We start from the raw sequence: 17,948 nt of genomic DNA on the forward strand, positions 1-17,948 counted from the left end.
ATTGTAACTTATTAGTACTATTGTGATATATAAATTAAAATTATATGTTCATATTTATAGTTTGTAATGAAAATTTAATAAAAATATTAATTTTGTTAGGTAAAAGATTTTTTAATTTCTTTAAAAAAGATTCCTTTAAAAAGCCAAAGTAATTTAACTAGTATCAATTTTGGAAGTGAACAATTAAAGACAATTAATCACAACATTAATATTTTTTGTCAATCGTATATATTTTTATTACTATAATAATAAATTTAGCCATTAAAATTTACATATTCTCTCACTTTATTTTTTATTCGCAACATTTTCTCAAATTGGTCCTATTTTAACAAATTTAGCTTGCAACATTAACACATTTACATAGAATATATAAAGTGCTAAAGGCTAAATTTGTTATTATAGAAATCAAAATTACATAAAATTGACAAAAAATCATGATTAATTATATTTAATTGTTCACTTTCAAAATTAGTAAGTATTATCAACAAGTGGTTGGATGAAATCGTAAAACATATTACACTCCTGAAGAAAAGACCTAGGTTTGAATCTTGGATACTTCATTGTGGGGTGGGCCAACCACAAACCACGAACCCCAAACATAGATATAATATAAAAAATTTGGCAATAATTAAATTGCTTCATTTTTTTTAAAGGAATCAATTTGTTAATATGGAATTTAGAGGGATTGAAGATGCACTTTTACCATTTTATTATTAAAATTTTATTTCGGGTCGGGTCTAAATCTCCATGTCCTAAAGCTAAAATGAGTACCATAAAAATAGTGGTTCGTAATTATCCACTTTTTTTTTTCCCTCTCACTCCACCTTTCAATCCTGGCAATAGATGGAGTGTTTCCATAGCTGAAAAACAAATCATTTTTTTTAAGAGAATTGAAAGCAGTAATGTCTTTCTTCAAATCAGTTGCGGCAAATTCGTCTGTTTTCACTCCCAGGGAAGCCAAAATGGCGATGCGGCAACCTTCTACTTATAGGGTAAGCATCTTCTTCATCCGTTCTTTGTGCCACACAAAGTGTTCGATCAAATGCCATAGAGACTGCAAAGGGTTTTCTTTTTGGCCATTGGGTCTTTATTTCTTTTAGTGACAATTGCGATACATATGCAGCCTCACTCTTTTATTGACTTTGATGTTGCTTCATTAATCTTTGGTACCAATAAATAGTGTTTTTTGCATGTGAATTCTAATCCCAAAAACGAAAAAATCAGTTTACTTGTTATTGTTGTGGACTTTGGTCTTTTACTTGTTTACCTTGTAAGATGCACGGTGATTGTGTCATGCTTTTTTCCTTTTAGATGAAGAGTTACTGAAAGCGATTAAAGTTGCTCTGAACTATGATGTTGCATTTTGCTTGAAAATATTCAAATTGATTGTTCAAAGCAAGTTACTATAATGTTATGGTGGAAAGGTCCTCAGCCTCAGAAATTCATCAGAATATGTTAATAAATAAGTGCAGTTTTTGTACTAATAGTAGCATGCTATATATGTACAGGTATTGTCGCAAAGAGCTGGTTCATCTATTAGGAAAACCACTTCTGTTAACTTACTTTATTTCAGAGGAAGCTCTTCAGTTAGAGTCTTCTCTTTCTTAAATATTGCACGCTATTCAAGTTGTTCCGGAGAGGAGTTTTATTCTTCTTCAAAGAGAAGATCTAGAGGACCTGTTATGGCTGCAAAGAAAGCATCTCAAGGTCAGGTTCATCATATATTTTCTTTAATGGGAGACATTAACGAGTTAATCAGACTGTGGCTGTTAACTTATCTTTTTGTTCACCAATCTCTTTCCTTTTCTCTCCCCCATCCCAACCCCCACGACAATGGCACATACACAAATGTGCATTCGTGATCACACACTTTTCGCACTTTCAGATTTTTAATAACTAATTAGCTTGTTTGCAATCATCCAGGTCAAAAGGAAGAAGAAGGAAGGTACAAGCATACTGTTGATTTACCGAAGACAACATTCGGCATGAGGGCTAATGCTTTGGTGAGGGAACCTGAAATTCAAAAACTGTGGGATGACCATCAAGTGTTCAAGAGAGTTGTTGATAAAAATGATGGGGTAGGTTTACCATACACTTATTCCTGTGTTTTATTTATATGGACTTGTTATCTTAGATTTAGTTACTTTTTCAGGGAAATTTTGTCCTTCATGACGGCCCTCCATATGCCAATGGTGATCTACACATGGGTCATGCATTAAATAAGATATTAAAGGATATAATTAACCGTTATAAGGTAGGTATTCTGGCTTCTTTACCTTGGAAATCTAGTTTGTTGCCCTTGAATTTCGATTTATGGATGCTTTTTCTCTGTTGTGGGGTGCACAAGATCAGAAGAGCAATAAAAACAAGGAATTTGAGTCTGTTAGCCATTGTGATCTAAATGCTTTTTATTGTGATCGCTGAATTTGATTGAAAACACATCGTCAAACAAGACAAAGTTTTGACCAAGAATCTGTCATGTGTTGTTTGCAATAAAAAAAGCAGGTAGAGATCTGTGTTGTGATTCCGCTTGCTTTTAGTCACAAACACAATGCCAATTTGGGTCTGAAACTCAAACTCAATTATGCTCATTTCAGCAAAAATAATGGAAAAGATAAGGAACTTGAAACTCAAACTCAATTAAAACTGATAAGTTGCTGTAGTATCTCTGAATGACACTTTTCCTTTAGATTTTGAGAACTTATTTATTGTTATAGAACACTCTTGCTTCAACTCTCTGCCTGGTCTACTTTTCTGAGGCAGTTTAAGTTGTCTATTTTCTAGATCTAGTGATTTAATTGTGGCTTTAGTTATGGAGCATGGCACTTTATATTTGTTTCAAATTCTGTTAATGAAGTCTTCAAGTTTCTGTATCTGTAACATATGTCTAACCAAGATAGTTTTGTTTAGTATTGGCCCAAACTATTGACTATCAGATCATGAACACACTTATTGCTGCAGTGATGGCATCATATCATCGATATTTGCTGTAATTTATTTTGTTCTTTCCCTATTATATTTTCTTTTCAAGTACCTTATTTTTTTCTTTCTTATAACTTCAAATCAAACAGTTATCATCCGTTTTTACTTCGTTCTTTATTTGGACAGCTTCTTCAAAATTATAAAGTTCATTTTGTGCCTGGTTGGGATTGTCATGGCCTGCCAATTGAGTTGAAAGGCAAGTATCACTAAGGTCACTGCTTCTGTTTATTAAGATGTTAAAGTGATCCTTATTCAAATGCTACTGAAAAAGGTGCACCTAGAAATTTGAGAAAGTAGGTGTATAAAATTTGGAATTGTTATTGATAATGAATCTATATGTCTAGAGTTTTCACTCAGGCAAGCTAAGTTGTTTCAGGCCATAGTAAATTCTATTTAAAGTGAATATAAGTTTAGGTCTTTTTTTTTATTCAAGTTGTCTTAGGTTGAAGTCATTTCGGGTTCAATACTTGGGTTACGAGTCAATTTGTGTTCATTTTGTTAACTTTTAATATCAGCGCAGATTGGTTTTGGACAAATTATTCAAATAAAGTTCAAATTTATCATTGGTAATTAAGTTATTTAAGTGAACTAGGGGCATGTGGACCTGCCACATACTTTCAATTTCTTTTTTTAAATTTTTAGTATCATAAAGATAATTTTTTTTCTTAAACATAACTGTCAATGAATTATGTAAAATTAAGATCATAACAAGTGCATTAAATGCAAATTGCTAATAGTATACTCCTTTATGCATGTTTATGTCATAGAAAAGATTAACAATATGCTCCTGGTAAAAAAGTATTAATGATTTTTTAGGGATTGATATTTAATTTAGTTTTCAATTTTCATGGCTTGATTATTATTTTTGTTAAGACTTGTATGTTTAGCTTACACAATCAAACTTAACTCCAAAAGTTTGAATGGTGTTAATTATTAGTTTTAATTTATAAAGTAGAATTTTATTTAAGAGGTACAAAAAAAAAAAAAAACCATCTAAAAGACATGGAAAGAACTATGAACATTGTTTGCTTTAAAATATAGTTAATCTTTTAGTAGATAATATATGCTGTTTTACATTTTTCACTAAACAGTAATCTTTTGGACTACTTTTTGAAGATATATATTATTTTGTTAAGTTAAAAATTGTTATAATGATAAATTTTCTTTTCAAAATTTGAATTGTTATTATGGAAGATAATAATCAAAGTTATATTTTCTTAATATAATATCTTATATTTATTATTTTTATAACATTAATATTTTTAAATGTTAAAATTATACTTCATTAAATTTTGGGGTCAAGTTAGGTGGGTTTTGATTTATTTTTCTGGGTCAAATTGGGTTGGGGCAGGTATTTCTGTTTTGGGTCAACTTCAGTAAATATTGAATGTTATTTTTCAATAATAGATATATTGGCCATAACGGCCTTTTGCCAGTCGTGTTTTTGGTCTAGGTCCAATAATGGAATATGTCTCATTCATGACAACTTCATAGCAGGGTCATTCATACTTGACTTATGAGGAAGCTCAAAATCTTCCCAGTTGAAATTCTAAGTTGACTATATTACTTCTAATTGTAACAGTTCTTCAATCATTGGATCAAGATGCCAGAAAGGATCTAACACCACTGAAATTGAGAGCGAAGGCTGCCAAATTTGCCAAAGCAACTGTCAAAGCTCAAATGTCGTCATTTCAGGTGTTAACCAGTTTGGCTTATTTTACTTGATTCATGTTATCAATGAATCACTGATTTTTTAATGAACTTACATTTTAAAGCTTTTCATGGTTAAGAGTCACATTGATGATATATTTATTTGTTTTTCCATTTATTAATGTTGGTAATAGATGACTAAAATTTGCAATTGAGTAGTTTGAATTTTAAATTTTTGCAGCGCTTTGGAGTTTGGGCAGACTGGAATAATCCTTATCTAACATTAGATCCAAAATATGAAGCTGCCCAGGTATCTGGTACAGTCTTTCATCGTTTTACTTACCAGTGCCTAATCATAAATCATAAACATGCAAATCTTGTGTGCTGCAATAAGATTTACAAATTAAGTCAAAACTTGGTAAGAGGATGGTTTTTCTTTGCGTATTTTGCTAAAAAGAAGGGGAAGAAGGAAGAAAAGTGGGTCATTGATACAAAGGAGAGTTGCTGTGAATTATAAAGGAAAATAATTCTAAAATATTACCTTCCTATGATTTCTTTCCAACATTAGAGTTAACTGTTGTTTCTCTTCTTTGAGACCTTTAAATTATATCCCACTCTTTCTTTTACTGATCTAGCATGAGAAAATGTGTAATTCAAGTTCTGATTCTAGCACACGCCCTGATAAGATGCCTTTTGGGTACCCTTATAATATCTCTAATGAAAGTGGTGTATTATTAACTAAGTAATTGTTTTTTCTTGTATCTACATCTGCCAGATTGAAGTGTTTGGCGAGATGGCACTTAAAGGTCATATATATAGGGGAAGGAAACCAGTTCATTGGAGTCCATCGTCACGTACAGCACTTGCAGAGGCTGAATTGGAGGTAAAAAATCTATTTTCCTAGTGTCCCCCCCCCCCCCCCAAAAAAAAAAAAAAAAACACCAACACATAGAAACATAAAAAAAAAACCCTGCAAAAAAAGAAAGAAGAGAAAACTAGAAAAGAGAAATAAGGAAACTGGGGCAGTATAAGCATGTCATTCTGAATCACATAATTTGGTATACTTTTATGTTTTATGCTGGATTGTATCCAAAGAGATTCCATTGTAGTTAGAGACTAGTCACTGTACTTAAACATGTCTGCTACATTGTGCTTTCCCTTGCTGTTTCACTATGGAGATCTAGGAATAGCAAGTATAGTTGGCATGTTGTTGGATTTTTTTCTTTTTTTCTGGCACATTAAAAAAAGAGAAAAGGACCCAAAGAAATGAAATATGAAAAAAAGTATATTTAATTCTCAGCTTTAATTGTTTCTGTTTATAATTACCATATGGGTCGTCCAAGCATAACTCTGCATAAGTAAAAAGGGTTAATGTTGCTTATCCAAAAAGAAACAAAAAAGAGTACTTTCCTGTTATGCTGCATCACACTCATCATAATGGCTAAAGACTAGTATGTGAAAAGAGATAGATGCTTATTTGGATGGAACAAAAGTTGGAGGGTTGAATATCATATTTATGTAAAAGAGTTATCCCTTTTATTTTTCTTATTACTATTTTTAAAACTATTGTTGTAATGATTTATGACTCTTCTTTCAGTACTGATATTTATTCTTGTTTCCTCATGCATTTCTTCTAGGATCGCTATGTTTCTAATTTTCTCATTTATGTCCTAATGCAGTATCCGGAGGGTCATGTTTCAAGAAGCATTTATGCTCTTTTTAGAATGGTCAGTACACCTTCAAGTAAAGATAGCTTATTGGAAGAATTCTTTCCAGATATATGCCTAGCAATATGGACTACAACTCCGTGGACTGTTCCAGCCAATGCTGGTATGTCTTCTTTGACTTTTCCCTGCATTTGCCCATATCACTGTCATACTTGTCCTTTTCAGCTTGTTAGACATGCATCTTACAGAAGTGTCGCATCCTTTCTTTAAGTTGGAATGGTGGTCTGTATGACAATTATGGCACTTTTGGCTCCTTTTTAAAACTTGAGTAGGCATCTTATTTTTGGGCCTTTTTGTAGTCTTTTGTCACCATTGAAAAGGTTTAAAGAGAGATTTTGGTACAAATATCCTATTAGGAAAATACGCTTATATCCTATCTACCTTTGGTTCTTAATTCTATGTTTCGAATAGCAAATGGCCCATTAACCTTTTTAAATTTTCAATCAAACTAACATTACCTGTAAATAGCCGTGTAAATAGATAATTATTATTCCTTTTATTTATGGTGGTCAAAAGAGATTTATCAAGGACAAAACCTTAAGGTTTTAGTCACCTTTGATGAGATGAAAGGTTTCAATCTCAAACACATGGTCATAACATTGAATCTGAACTCAACCGAACTCAATTTGACCATAAAAGAATCAACAACTTGGACCGGAAAATGACCTAAATTCAAGTGTCAAACTTGCATGTTAAACCCGAAATCACCTGACCCGAAAATCCCACCGACAAACCTAAACTAAACCAATCCAAAACTGACTTGAACCTGAAATTTTCAAAACCTGACTTGACCTGATCCAGATTGGTCCAACTTGAAACCAACCCTACTTCCCAAATTGACAGGTCTATATAGGTCTTATGTCACCAGGTATGTGGGTTTAGTGTTACATTGTTGTTGTTCAGCCTTGATATGACTTTATCTCTATCAATATCTGATGTTTCTAGAAATTTCATGTTATTTTTAATCTTCAAGTGTTTGATTATCCACATTAAAAGACCAGATTTCTTTAAAAATAATTGGTGTAAAAAAGAAATATGTATAAATAGACATATAAGAAAACATGTTAATTGGTTTTAAAAATTATATATTAATTGTGACCGGGTGGATGCATACCATGATACTTTCTTGTATAGGTATTTAAGTTATATATTGAATTCTAGTGACTAGTGATCACAGCAGTAGTTTCTATACATGCACTTTCAGCCTACAAAATCATTATAGGTATATCTAAATTGCAAATTATTAGTCACAGATATGATAAGGGTAAGATACAGGCGATCTTAATGAAGGTATACTTCTCTTTGATTTTTCAAATTTATGGTTATTGCTTTACTTTTAACTTGTGAAAGGTCACGTGTTACTAATTTTATTTAATCAAATTATTGTCAAATAAATCACGTGATTTGGTTTTGGTTCAATGTCTATGTTAAGCCAATGGTACTATAGGAAAACTATCATTGAATTTGAAGATGAATAAGCAGCTAGTCTATAAATTCTTGCTACTTTGGTTGTTTGAATGTTTGAGGCACTGTACTTACCTGTTAAATTTGTGCTGTCTAGGTTGATAACAAGTATTTTGTTCATTAGTCTGAAGAAAGAATTGACATCTCTCTTCTACTTCCTGTCAGCTGTTGCGGTGAATGCCAAGCTTAAATATGCTGTTGTTGAAGCAAAATCATTGTCAGAAGATGTCCACCTATCTGCTGGAAATAAAAAGAAAAGACTTGGAAATATTGTGACAGAACCAAAGATGCCTTTCTTTATAGTGGCATCTGATCTTGTCCCAACATTAGAAGCAAAATGGGGAATTAAGCTCATTGTCAAGAAAACACTATCGGGTTCTGATCTTGAAAACTGCAGGTTGAGTTAAAACTGAAATATGTAGTTACTTTTGAGCTAAATAATCCAATGCATCATTTAACAATGCATGTTTGGGGAATTAAAGAAATTGTCAATTTGCTGATCATAGATTTTACTTGCGGTTTCAGGTATATTCATCCAATTAACAACATGGAATGTCCTGTTGTCATCGGAGGAGATTACATTACTACAGAATCAGGAACTGGATTGGTTCATACAGCCCCTGGTCATGGTCAGGAGGATTATGTGACTGGTCTGAAATATGGACTGCCTATATATTCTCCAGTAGATGATGATGGAAAGTTCACCGAGGAAGCTGGGCAGTTTAATGGGCTTGATGTTCTTGGAGATGGTAATGCTGCAGTTGTCAAATACTTGGATGAAACATTGTCCATTATAATGGAAGAATCATATGGTATGTTTTTCATTTAAAGCCCATCTTTCTACTACTACTATTATTATTGTTGTTATTATTATTATTTGTGATAATTTTATAAAGGTCTGTTGTTGGCTGCTATTTTTTTTCTGAGGTATTGTTAAACAAAAAAGGGCAGCCATGCCAGGAATCACCATACCTATTCTGTTATGCAGAACATAAGTATCCATACGATTGGCGTACAAAGAAGCCTACTATATTTAGGGCAACTGAACAATGGTTTGCATCAGTGGAAGGCTTTCGTCAGGCTGCTATGGATGCTATTGGTCATGTAAAATGGATTCCTGCTCAGGTATTTGCTTTAATTGGCATTGGAAGTAATCTTTGAGTAGAGAGGAGATTCAAACCTGACCTTTAGCAGCAGATGTATGCACCTTTCATTGAGCCTATGTGAACAATGTGATTGAATATGAATTCTGTGTTATGTAATGTTATCCCACATCGATTAAGATTTAGGTTTTCTGTAGTCTTATATTCAAGTTGAGTCTCTCCACCTTGTTTTCAATTGGTTTCATGTTGGATGCTTAACATGAGGTTGTTCACATGTGGGCTCTTGTTGAGCTCGTGAGGGGCAGTGTTAATTTGTGTAATCTCACGTCTTAAGTCTTTGGTTTCTTGTCTTATATTCAAGTTGTGTTTCCCCATATACTGCCAAGTAGTTTTAGGTTGGATGCTTAACACTATGAAAAGTAATAAAATATATTCAAGCTCATTGGTGATTTGGCTTTCACATCTTAAATTTTAATTTGCTTTCCTCTCATTTTTTTACTCTATCAAGCAATGGATGAAAATAAATTACCTTTTCTTTCTATTTTTCCATCTTTCCTATCAAGTGCACCAACAGAAAGGACAAAAATATTTTCTTTCCATTTTTCTCCTTCAATCTTTCATCTTTCCAATTTTCTTTCCATTTTACCAAGCAAAGCCTTGAGTTTATCTTTTGAAAAATGGTATCATTTATGTTGACAATTATATGTTGGTATATTTTGTTAATGGCATTTTAGGCACAAAATAGAATATCTTCCATGACTTCCAGCCGCTCTGATTGGTGCATATCAAGGCAAAGAACATGGGGCCTTCCTATACCTGTCTTTTATCATGTCACTTCAAGGGAACCTCTTATGAACAAAGAAACTATTGATCATATCAAATGTAAGATGTCCTCTAAACCTTACTGCCTTAGTTTATATTTTTCCCTCACTTGATAATCTTTCAAGGATTCATTAGTGATATTTTTGGATTTCTATTCAAGTTGGGTTATTTTCCACTGCTATGACAGTCTGTAATTATTGCCCTTGTATGCTACTTTTAAACTTCTGTGGAGTTATTAAGATTTCATGCCATGATATTTTGGTCATTTATTGTGGCAGCCATTATAGCCCAAAAAGGCAGTGATGCATGGTGGTACATGACAGTGGAGGACCTGCTACCTGAGGAATATTGTGATACAGCATCAGAGTATGAAAAGAGTACAGACACCATGGATGTCTGGTTTGACTCAGGTTTGTTCACTTAGGGGTCAACCTTCAAGTGCTTTGCTGCTTTTGAGAAATAGATTAGAATGTAGAAGTTGCTTGGTCTTGCTTGAGCATCATCGCAAGGTTGGGGCTGTCATTGCCACTCTCATTAAATTGTTATGGTTGTGTTACAAACTCTCCAGATAATTGTGCATCAAGCTGACTTATTCTAAAACTAGAAGCTTCACTTTTCTTTTCTTTTTCTTTATTAGTTATTGTTCTTTTGGGTTGTGCATTGGAAGGGGATTGTGGTACCTCAGGACAACTGGTTAGATGAAATTCTTTGGCGTAGAGTTTTAGCAAAGCTTTCCTGAAGGTTGCTGACCAATGAGGAAGAAAGTTTTACTTGTGTTGTATGCTAGATTAATGATATGAAATAGATTATATTGCTTTTAAACTTCATAGAACCTCTTTTCTGGTTAGACTACAGATAGCACAGGGACATCATTAAATGTTATGCAATTATTTTCCCTTCTTTCATTTACTGTTTCTAGCTTTGAGTTCTGTTACTATAGTTGAGAAATGGTTAATGTTGTGAAATATTGCTTATATAGTTTTCTGATGTTTGATAGCTGCTCATGTATGTCAGGCTCCTCTTGGGCTGCTGTCTTGGGAGAAAGAGACTGCCTTAATTTTCCTGCGGATTTGTATCTTGAGGGTACAGATCAGCACCGTGGGTGGTTCCAGAGTTCCTTGTTAACAAGTATTGCCACAAAAGGTATCAATGTTGAAAACTAAATGTTAACCCTATAATCAAACGGTTTTTAAAATGCATAATTCTTTTGTTTTGCATGGTGTCATTCTTTTATTTTCTTGGTATGTCTCTTTTTCAAGTTTGATCCTTTTGTCGAAAAGAATTATTCTAGCCATAAGGTCAAGTGAGAAGGGCATCCATATGTTAACATTTGTGAATTTTGCTAGGAAAGATGGAAGAAACAGAGATGGTTTATTTCCCTAAGACTATATTTAACTCTATTAGCATTGGTCTCCTTGTGGATACTTGTCACCTTATCTTGTTCCATTTTGAGTAGTAAATGACAATGTCGTTTCATTTTTCAGAATGACTGTAACTATATTCTTGTATTTTTTTTTTCTTTACTTGCAATTTTTAGCTAAGCATTTAAATACAACTATCAAAAATAAAATAAACCTTATTATATTATGTTTTCATAACTAGCGATCACCATGAGACAGAGTGTCTGATAGAGAACAAGGATATACAGCTTGGAGAGAAAACTGAGGGAAAGTGGAAAGTAGAACAAGAGGGTAAAGTTTCATTTCGATACCTTAAATCTCAAAATCTCAATTATTAAAATGGACCTAAATATCAGTTGATTCATGATTACCGAGTGCAATTGGTGAGATAAGGAAGCAATTTGTAGGTTGTAGAGTACACCAGGAACCAAACAAAATTCCAAATATAACTTGATGACTTATCATCTCAAAATAAGTGAAACAGTAACACTAAATTTCCTAAATAATATGCTATTCTCAATATATATAACAATTGTGAGTAAACCCAACAATATATCCATGTAGTTAATAATATTTAAATATCTCATGCAGCTTCTTCCTATTCTGCATCAATGACTGTAAGTACACCTGGTTTCTATAATTAGTAGTCCTTATGAACTTTTGCGGCGCACTAGTGGTTGCTACCAATTCTCTGATTTGATATTAAACTTGCTTGTTGAATAGAATTATATTACTGCAATGTAATAGATTCCAGCATGTCTCTTGTTGCAATGTTGTTCATTCTGTTTGGATATGTAACCCTGATTGGTTGTTCTTTCTTCTCTACCATCCAGGAAAGGCTCCGTATTCCAGTGTTATAACGCATGGATTTGTATTGGATGAGAAGGGTTTAAAGATGAGCAAATCTTTGGGGAATGTTGTAGATCCTCATACCATTATTGAGGGAGGGAAGAACCAGAAGGTTAGTTTTTGGCAATATAATCCCCTCCAAATTCTTTCTGTCTTCCCTGTTTCTTTCAATAGATATAGCTTCTGATGATAATTATCTCATGGTGGTAGGAAGCACCTGGCTATGGAGCTGATATCATGAGACTCTGGGTTTCTAGTGTAGATTATACTGGTGATGTGATGATTGGGCCACAGATCCTCCGTCAAATATCTGATGTATATAGGAAGCTGAGAGGAACATTGAGATATCTCCTTGGGAATCTGCATGACTGGAAGGTATGTTCTAGTTCTTTTTAAAATCAACCTTCAAAGTCCCGGCTTCACTTGTTACCCTGTTTTCCCTGTTACAGTGGGTTTGGATGAGGATTTTGAAATTTTGAAGAATTTTGAACTGAAAACATTTAAAATTGCTCTGTTTAGATGAATATTTTTTTAAAAGAAATTTTAAGTGCTAGAATATGATGAGATAAAAATTATAGTAGAAAGTAATGATGTTATAGATAGAAAAAGAACAATCTGCTATCATTTAATTTGTGAAATAATATTATTAATAATATGTAAAAGAAAAAAAAGAAGATATTGTAAATCAATTTTTTGTTGCTAAGAGTTAGATAAAATAAAAGCTGCTTAAAACTGAAACATAACAGATGCTCATTTAAAGGACTTGACAGGTTTAACCTCGAGAGGTGGAATTTGAAATGAGAATTTGAGTCATCCAATTCCCTTATTCAAATTCAAAGAGTTTTGAGAATTTAAATTTTTATCATGTCAAGCAAGGGTTTTTTTTTTTTTTTTTTTCTATACGAATTAAATCCCTCATCAAAACACACACTTATATTTTCTCCACTAGATGATTAAATTACTTGCTAATTCTGTTAGACTTTTCACTACCTAACCTGCATACCTTACACAAAAACAATAAATATATGATACACTCAGAAGAAGAATTTGAGAAGCATATTTGCATTTCTTGGTTTGTTTCACATCATTTGTTATTTACAGTTTGGCCTACTTACATGGCAGGTTGAAAATGCTGTCTCTTACCAGGAACTGCCCATGATTGATCGGCATGCACTGTTTCAGCTTGAAAATGTTGTAAAGAATATAAGGGAGGGTTATGAAAATTATCAGTTTTTCAAAATATTCCAGGTATATATATTTTAAATTGTATATTGAATTCATGATTTCTGGCAAGTTTAGCTTCAAGCAAACTGGCATTTTGGAGTTTTAGTTATTCCCTAAAGTGCAACAATCAGTGAAAAGTTGTTGGTCACAGAAAATGCTTTCTACACACTTTCCTCTCTGTTAGTTTTTCTCAATGATAATGGCACCCTAACATAGATCCTACTATGTTTTTCTTCTTATTGAGATCCTACTATTATTGGACAATGTAACAATACTGTGAGGAAAAAGTTGAAATCACAATATGGTTCCAACCTTCAGCTTTTTGTTGCGTACAGTAGTCTTGGGTGTTTCTGGTAGCTGCCTTACAGATGACTCATTTGCTATATAGTAGATCTTGTATTTAGCTAAATGCACATTATTGCTTTTTTTCTAATACTTACAACTTTTTCCCTATTTCAGATCATACAACGGTTTGTGAATGTTGATTTGTCAAATTTCTACTTTGATATTGCCAAAGATCGACTTTATGTTGGGTAATTCTTTCCCTAATGTATCATATCTAGATAGCTGTTCCACTTTACTTTTTCTTCATTATTGTGTTCTAGTAGACCCCCTTTTATTGAACTGATGATTAGAGTGTGAGTCTTTGTATGATATTGGTTAATATCATTTGCCTCTTTCCACATCTTGGACTAAGTTTTTGGAGTTCGCATTGATTTAATAACAAGAATGACTTTTACTCCCAAGTATAAACAAATTCTGACAGAGTACCAGCTTTTTATATGCAAAGACAGGTCACTGTGGGTCATATGCCGTGTAATTTTATTGTTGCAGTAATTTACCATCAGTAACTATGTAGTTTAAACTAGAGTTCTCATTATTATGGTTTTTTGCTTGCACAATTAAGAGCAAGACTGCTTCAGAATATCTAACTTGCAAAGAAAGTTGGTTAGTGTTTTTTTTCTTTTATATCTAGGCAATTCAGGCATGATCATTCTGCATGAACAAGTTATAACCCAACAGCTTATGTCCGTGCTTAATGCAATGCATCTATAGATTTTTATTTATTTATTTATTTTTGGAATGAGTTTGCTGTTATTGTGATGCATTTGTATTTAGCTTAATAAACTTGATCAACAGACATTCAGCATATGAATGCAGGATAAGAGTTCTATACGCTATTGATCGATTGAATTGAAACATAAACTGGTAGTATGAGTCATGGCTTGGGATGTTCATATGCTTGGAACTAGTCTTAAAAGTGAAGGAGTGCATGTTCAAATGTTTCTTCTTCTTGCTTTCCCTGAAAGTTCTTTAATTTATTTCAGGAAAATAAGGTTGAGTAGTCAAAAATGCTGAGTTAATATGTTTTACCCATCACTTAACATTTTAGTTTCCATTTATTTTATTATTGGGCGGAATTGATGCCCAACTGATTCTTTGAGCACTGTTTAAGCCTGCTTGGAGCATTCTCCGTTTTGAAATTGCTGAGCTTTTCATATAATTTTATATTGTTTCCCTTATTTTGAAATTGCCGAGCTTTTTATATAATGATAAATTGTCTCCAAGTTTTAGGAACATTTTACTTCATACCTATAGATTGAGAATCTTCGTGTCATGTGCATTAGGACATTTTTAGATAACTGATTTCTTATTAATAGCCACAAATCATCTGTCAGTCTGAAAAATGTGACTGAGTCTTTCATTTCCTTGGGTCACTGGCCATCAACTGGTAGTTTTGGGGTTAATACTGATATTTCAGTAACAAATCCAATAAATCTAAGTATGGCCCTTGGTGTATTGAGGTTTTCTGGAAAGGGATTGTGTGCTGGTTCTTTATTTAAAGAATAAGCTAGATTTATCCAGTTGTACTTCGCATTATAACTAGTAAAGAGTTTCAACCACAACCAACCATTATGCTTAGTTTATTTTTTGTAGATTGTCTAGTCTTAAAGAAAGTGATCATGAAAAAGTATCTCTTTCTCTTTCTCTCTTGTTTTCCTTGCTAAGTTTGACAATTTTCAGCGGCACGACAAGTTTTACAAGGAGAAGTTGTCAAACTGTTCTTGCTGCGCATCTCCTTTCCCTATCCAGGGTAATTGCTCCTATTTTGCCACATTTAGCAGAGGATGTGTGGCAGAATCTTCCATTTCAGTATACCATCAAAGATGATTCTATTGCTGGTTTTGTTTTCGAGTCAAAATGGCCATCTGTGAATGAAAAATGGCTCACATTTCCAGCTGAAGAAGTCGATTTCTGGGGAAAGGTCCTTGAGGTAACCAATCTTTTAAACGTAACAAAATGTTTAATCTTGGATTTGTTTATTTGAGAAATGCACTAAAATTGAAGACTGGCAAAGGGCTAATGTTTATCGTGTTGATACCAGCTGAGAACCGAGGTAAACAAGGTGCTGGAGATTGCTCGTACCGGGAAGTTAATAGGTTCCAGTCTTGAAGCAAAGGTTTATCTACATGTATCTGATGCCATCCTGGCGTCTAGATTACTCGAAATGTGTTCAGCTAACTATGATGCAGACGCCTTACACCGCATATTCTTAACGTCTCAGGTAATTTTAATTTCATTTACATATATACTCTTGAAACTGAGTGATCTGTTACATTTGATGGCTTGCCTATGTTCGAACTGGAATTCACCAATCGGTTTAAGCTGTAGTTAGTCGATTTTCCCCAATACTCGAAATTATCCTCGTCCAAGGTTGGCTCGGGCTGAATAGATAGTCCGGCCCTTGGGCAGGTCTAGTTGGGAAAAAAACCTTGTTATTAACTTAATGGATTACACTTCTTTACGCATAATTTTTCAACACATGTTCTTTCTTCTCAATGGAAATATTGCAGGTAGAGGTAGTTCCATCTTTAGACCAGGAACTTGTTCAAAATATTTCACATACTGGAGAGTACGTTGTCGAAGATGACAGGGTTTGGATCGGAGTATCAAGGGCCGACGGCTCAAAGTGTGAGCGATGCTGGAATTACTCACCTCAAGTTGGATCTTTTACGGAGCACCCTACCCTTTGTGGCCGTTGTTTTAATGTTGTTGGTATTCAACCAACTCCTGCAATGGCAGCAGCCATCAGCTGAGACCTAAACTCAAACAAATCCGGCTGAAAATGAGGTTAACCTGGAAGTTGGCCGATCTTCGTTTTGAGCTTCACAGTGTAGCTAATTTCATGTCCAAGCTAAAATATTACCCATTCTTTGCAGAAGAGTGTTAAGTAAATCAATTTTTCTGCGTACATGTGACCTTTCTGCAAAATTACTAAACTTTGCACACAAAATATAGAACAGATTACTAGAGCTGGATTTTAGGTAAGATTGTTTTCTAACTCAGTAGTGTCCAATTTGAGCGATTATTTAATAATAATTATTAAAAATTTACAATATAAAAATATTTTTTTACATTTTCTTGAATAGTAAAAAAGTCATTTTATTTCTTCCAATCCACAACCCTTTATTTACAAATGACTTGAAAATAACTCCATTTCTAATTCAAATTTTAAAGCATGGATTAATTAGATTTGATCTTAATCAAAATCCCAAATTGAAATGATTCGAAATAATTTAGAATTATTCAAATTCAAGAGTTAAATTTAAATAGAAGAAATGAAATGCATGGAGCCCGAATAATGTTAAAAAAAATCATGGGAAATAAAAAAAAATAATGGAAAGGTAATTTATTTTCAGTAAGTGGTTTATTAGATAATTGAAAAAAATGATTTTGAATACTATTCGAAATTCAAAAAAATCATGTGCGGGAGGGGGAGGGGCTATTGAACGGCTGGAAAAGACTCAGGTTTGCTTACGGAAAATAGAAACGGAGGCGGATTAGTTTCGAGTGAATAGATGCTCTGAGATAGAACGAGAAAAATTTAATTTAATTAATTCAACTTATAAGATTTTGGAACAATTAGAAAATTATAAAAACGAAACCATTTATTTTGAATAACAAAGAGTGATTAATCAAGTCCAACAACGGATTTTCCAACAAGCTTTACATGGAGCACTAAGAACTCTGAATAGCTCTTAAACGAGTTACATTTACGCACTTTACTTTTTAATCCATAAGTAGGAGGATAATATGCTTCAACATACTTGAACTCACGTCTTCCTGTATTGACTATAATGTTCATGCCAATCAAGCTAAGAGTCAATCAATTTATTTTTTTAATACCCTAATTGAAAGAAAGTGAGAGAAAATAAAATAAAATAAAATTTTTATTTTTAAAAGGATATTTTTATCCTTTGTCTATTTTAATGACTTTTTACTTTAACTCTCATTTTCAAGTCTTAACCAAATAAAAATATGTTAAAATTATTTCCCATTCTTTTATTATTTTTAGTTATCCATAAAAATATATATTTCCTTTACCCTTCTCTTCAACTTTCCTTTTCCTTTATTATTAATTAACCAAATTAGATTTTATAGATTAGTTATTATTTACTTGAAATTTGAGAGTGTTTGAGTAAAATATTAAACTCAAAAATACGATGAAGCAAAAATATATTATGTGAGTTATATATTACTATAATGTATACATTATGTTAAAATGACAAGATATAAAATTTTAATAAATAAAAATATAAAATTATTAAGTATTAAATTAAAATTATATGAGCAGTTTAAAATGGGTTTGAGTAAAACATTTAAAAATATGAGCAGACTTGAAAAAAAATTTAGACCTATATTTTGGATTAGACCAATTTAATTAA

At 32.8% G+C, this 17,948-nt stretch overlaps 1 protein-coding gene across 1 annotated transcript; it reads left to right on the forward strand.

The window, feature by feature from the left end:
- The first annotated feature begins 752 nt into the window (after nucleotides 1–752).
- On the forward strand, nucleotides 753–16,627 carry LOC108456880 (isoleucine--tRNA ligase, chloroplastic/mitochondrial). The gene is made up of 22 exons (XM_017755612.2): nucleotides 753–992; nucleotides 1,509–1,707; nucleotides 1,924–2,078; nucleotides 2,153–2,254; nucleotides 3,109–3,178; nucleotides 4,565–4,677; nucleotides 4,874–4,942; nucleotides 5,408–5,515; nucleotides 6,312–6,462; nucleotides 7,989–8,220; nucleotides 8,349–8,635; nucleotides 8,812–8,948; nucleotides 9,661–9,808; nucleotides 10,027–10,158; nucleotides 10,763–10,891; nucleotides 11,982–12,109; nucleotides 12,208–12,372; nucleotides 13,120–13,245; nucleotides 13,681–13,754; nucleotides 15,247–15,496; nucleotides 15,608–15,787; nucleotides 16,077–16,627. The coding sequence occupies exons 1-22, from the start codon at nucleotides 903–905 to the stop codon at nucleotides 16,317–16,319; spliced, it is 3,288 nt and encodes a 1,095-aa protein (XP_017611101.1). The 5' UTR covers nucleotides 753–902; the 3' UTR covers nucleotides 16,320–16,627.
- The last annotated feature ends 1,321 nt before the right edge of the window (nucleotides 16,628–17,948 follow it).

Source organism: Gossypium arboreum, chromosome 9, assembly GCF_025698485.1.
Source record: "Gossypium arboreum isolate Shixiya-1 chromosome 9, ASM2569848v2, whole genome shotgun sequence".
NCBI lineage: Eukaryota > Viridiplantae > Streptophyta > Magnoliopsida > Malvales > Malvaceae > Gossypium > Gossypium arboreum.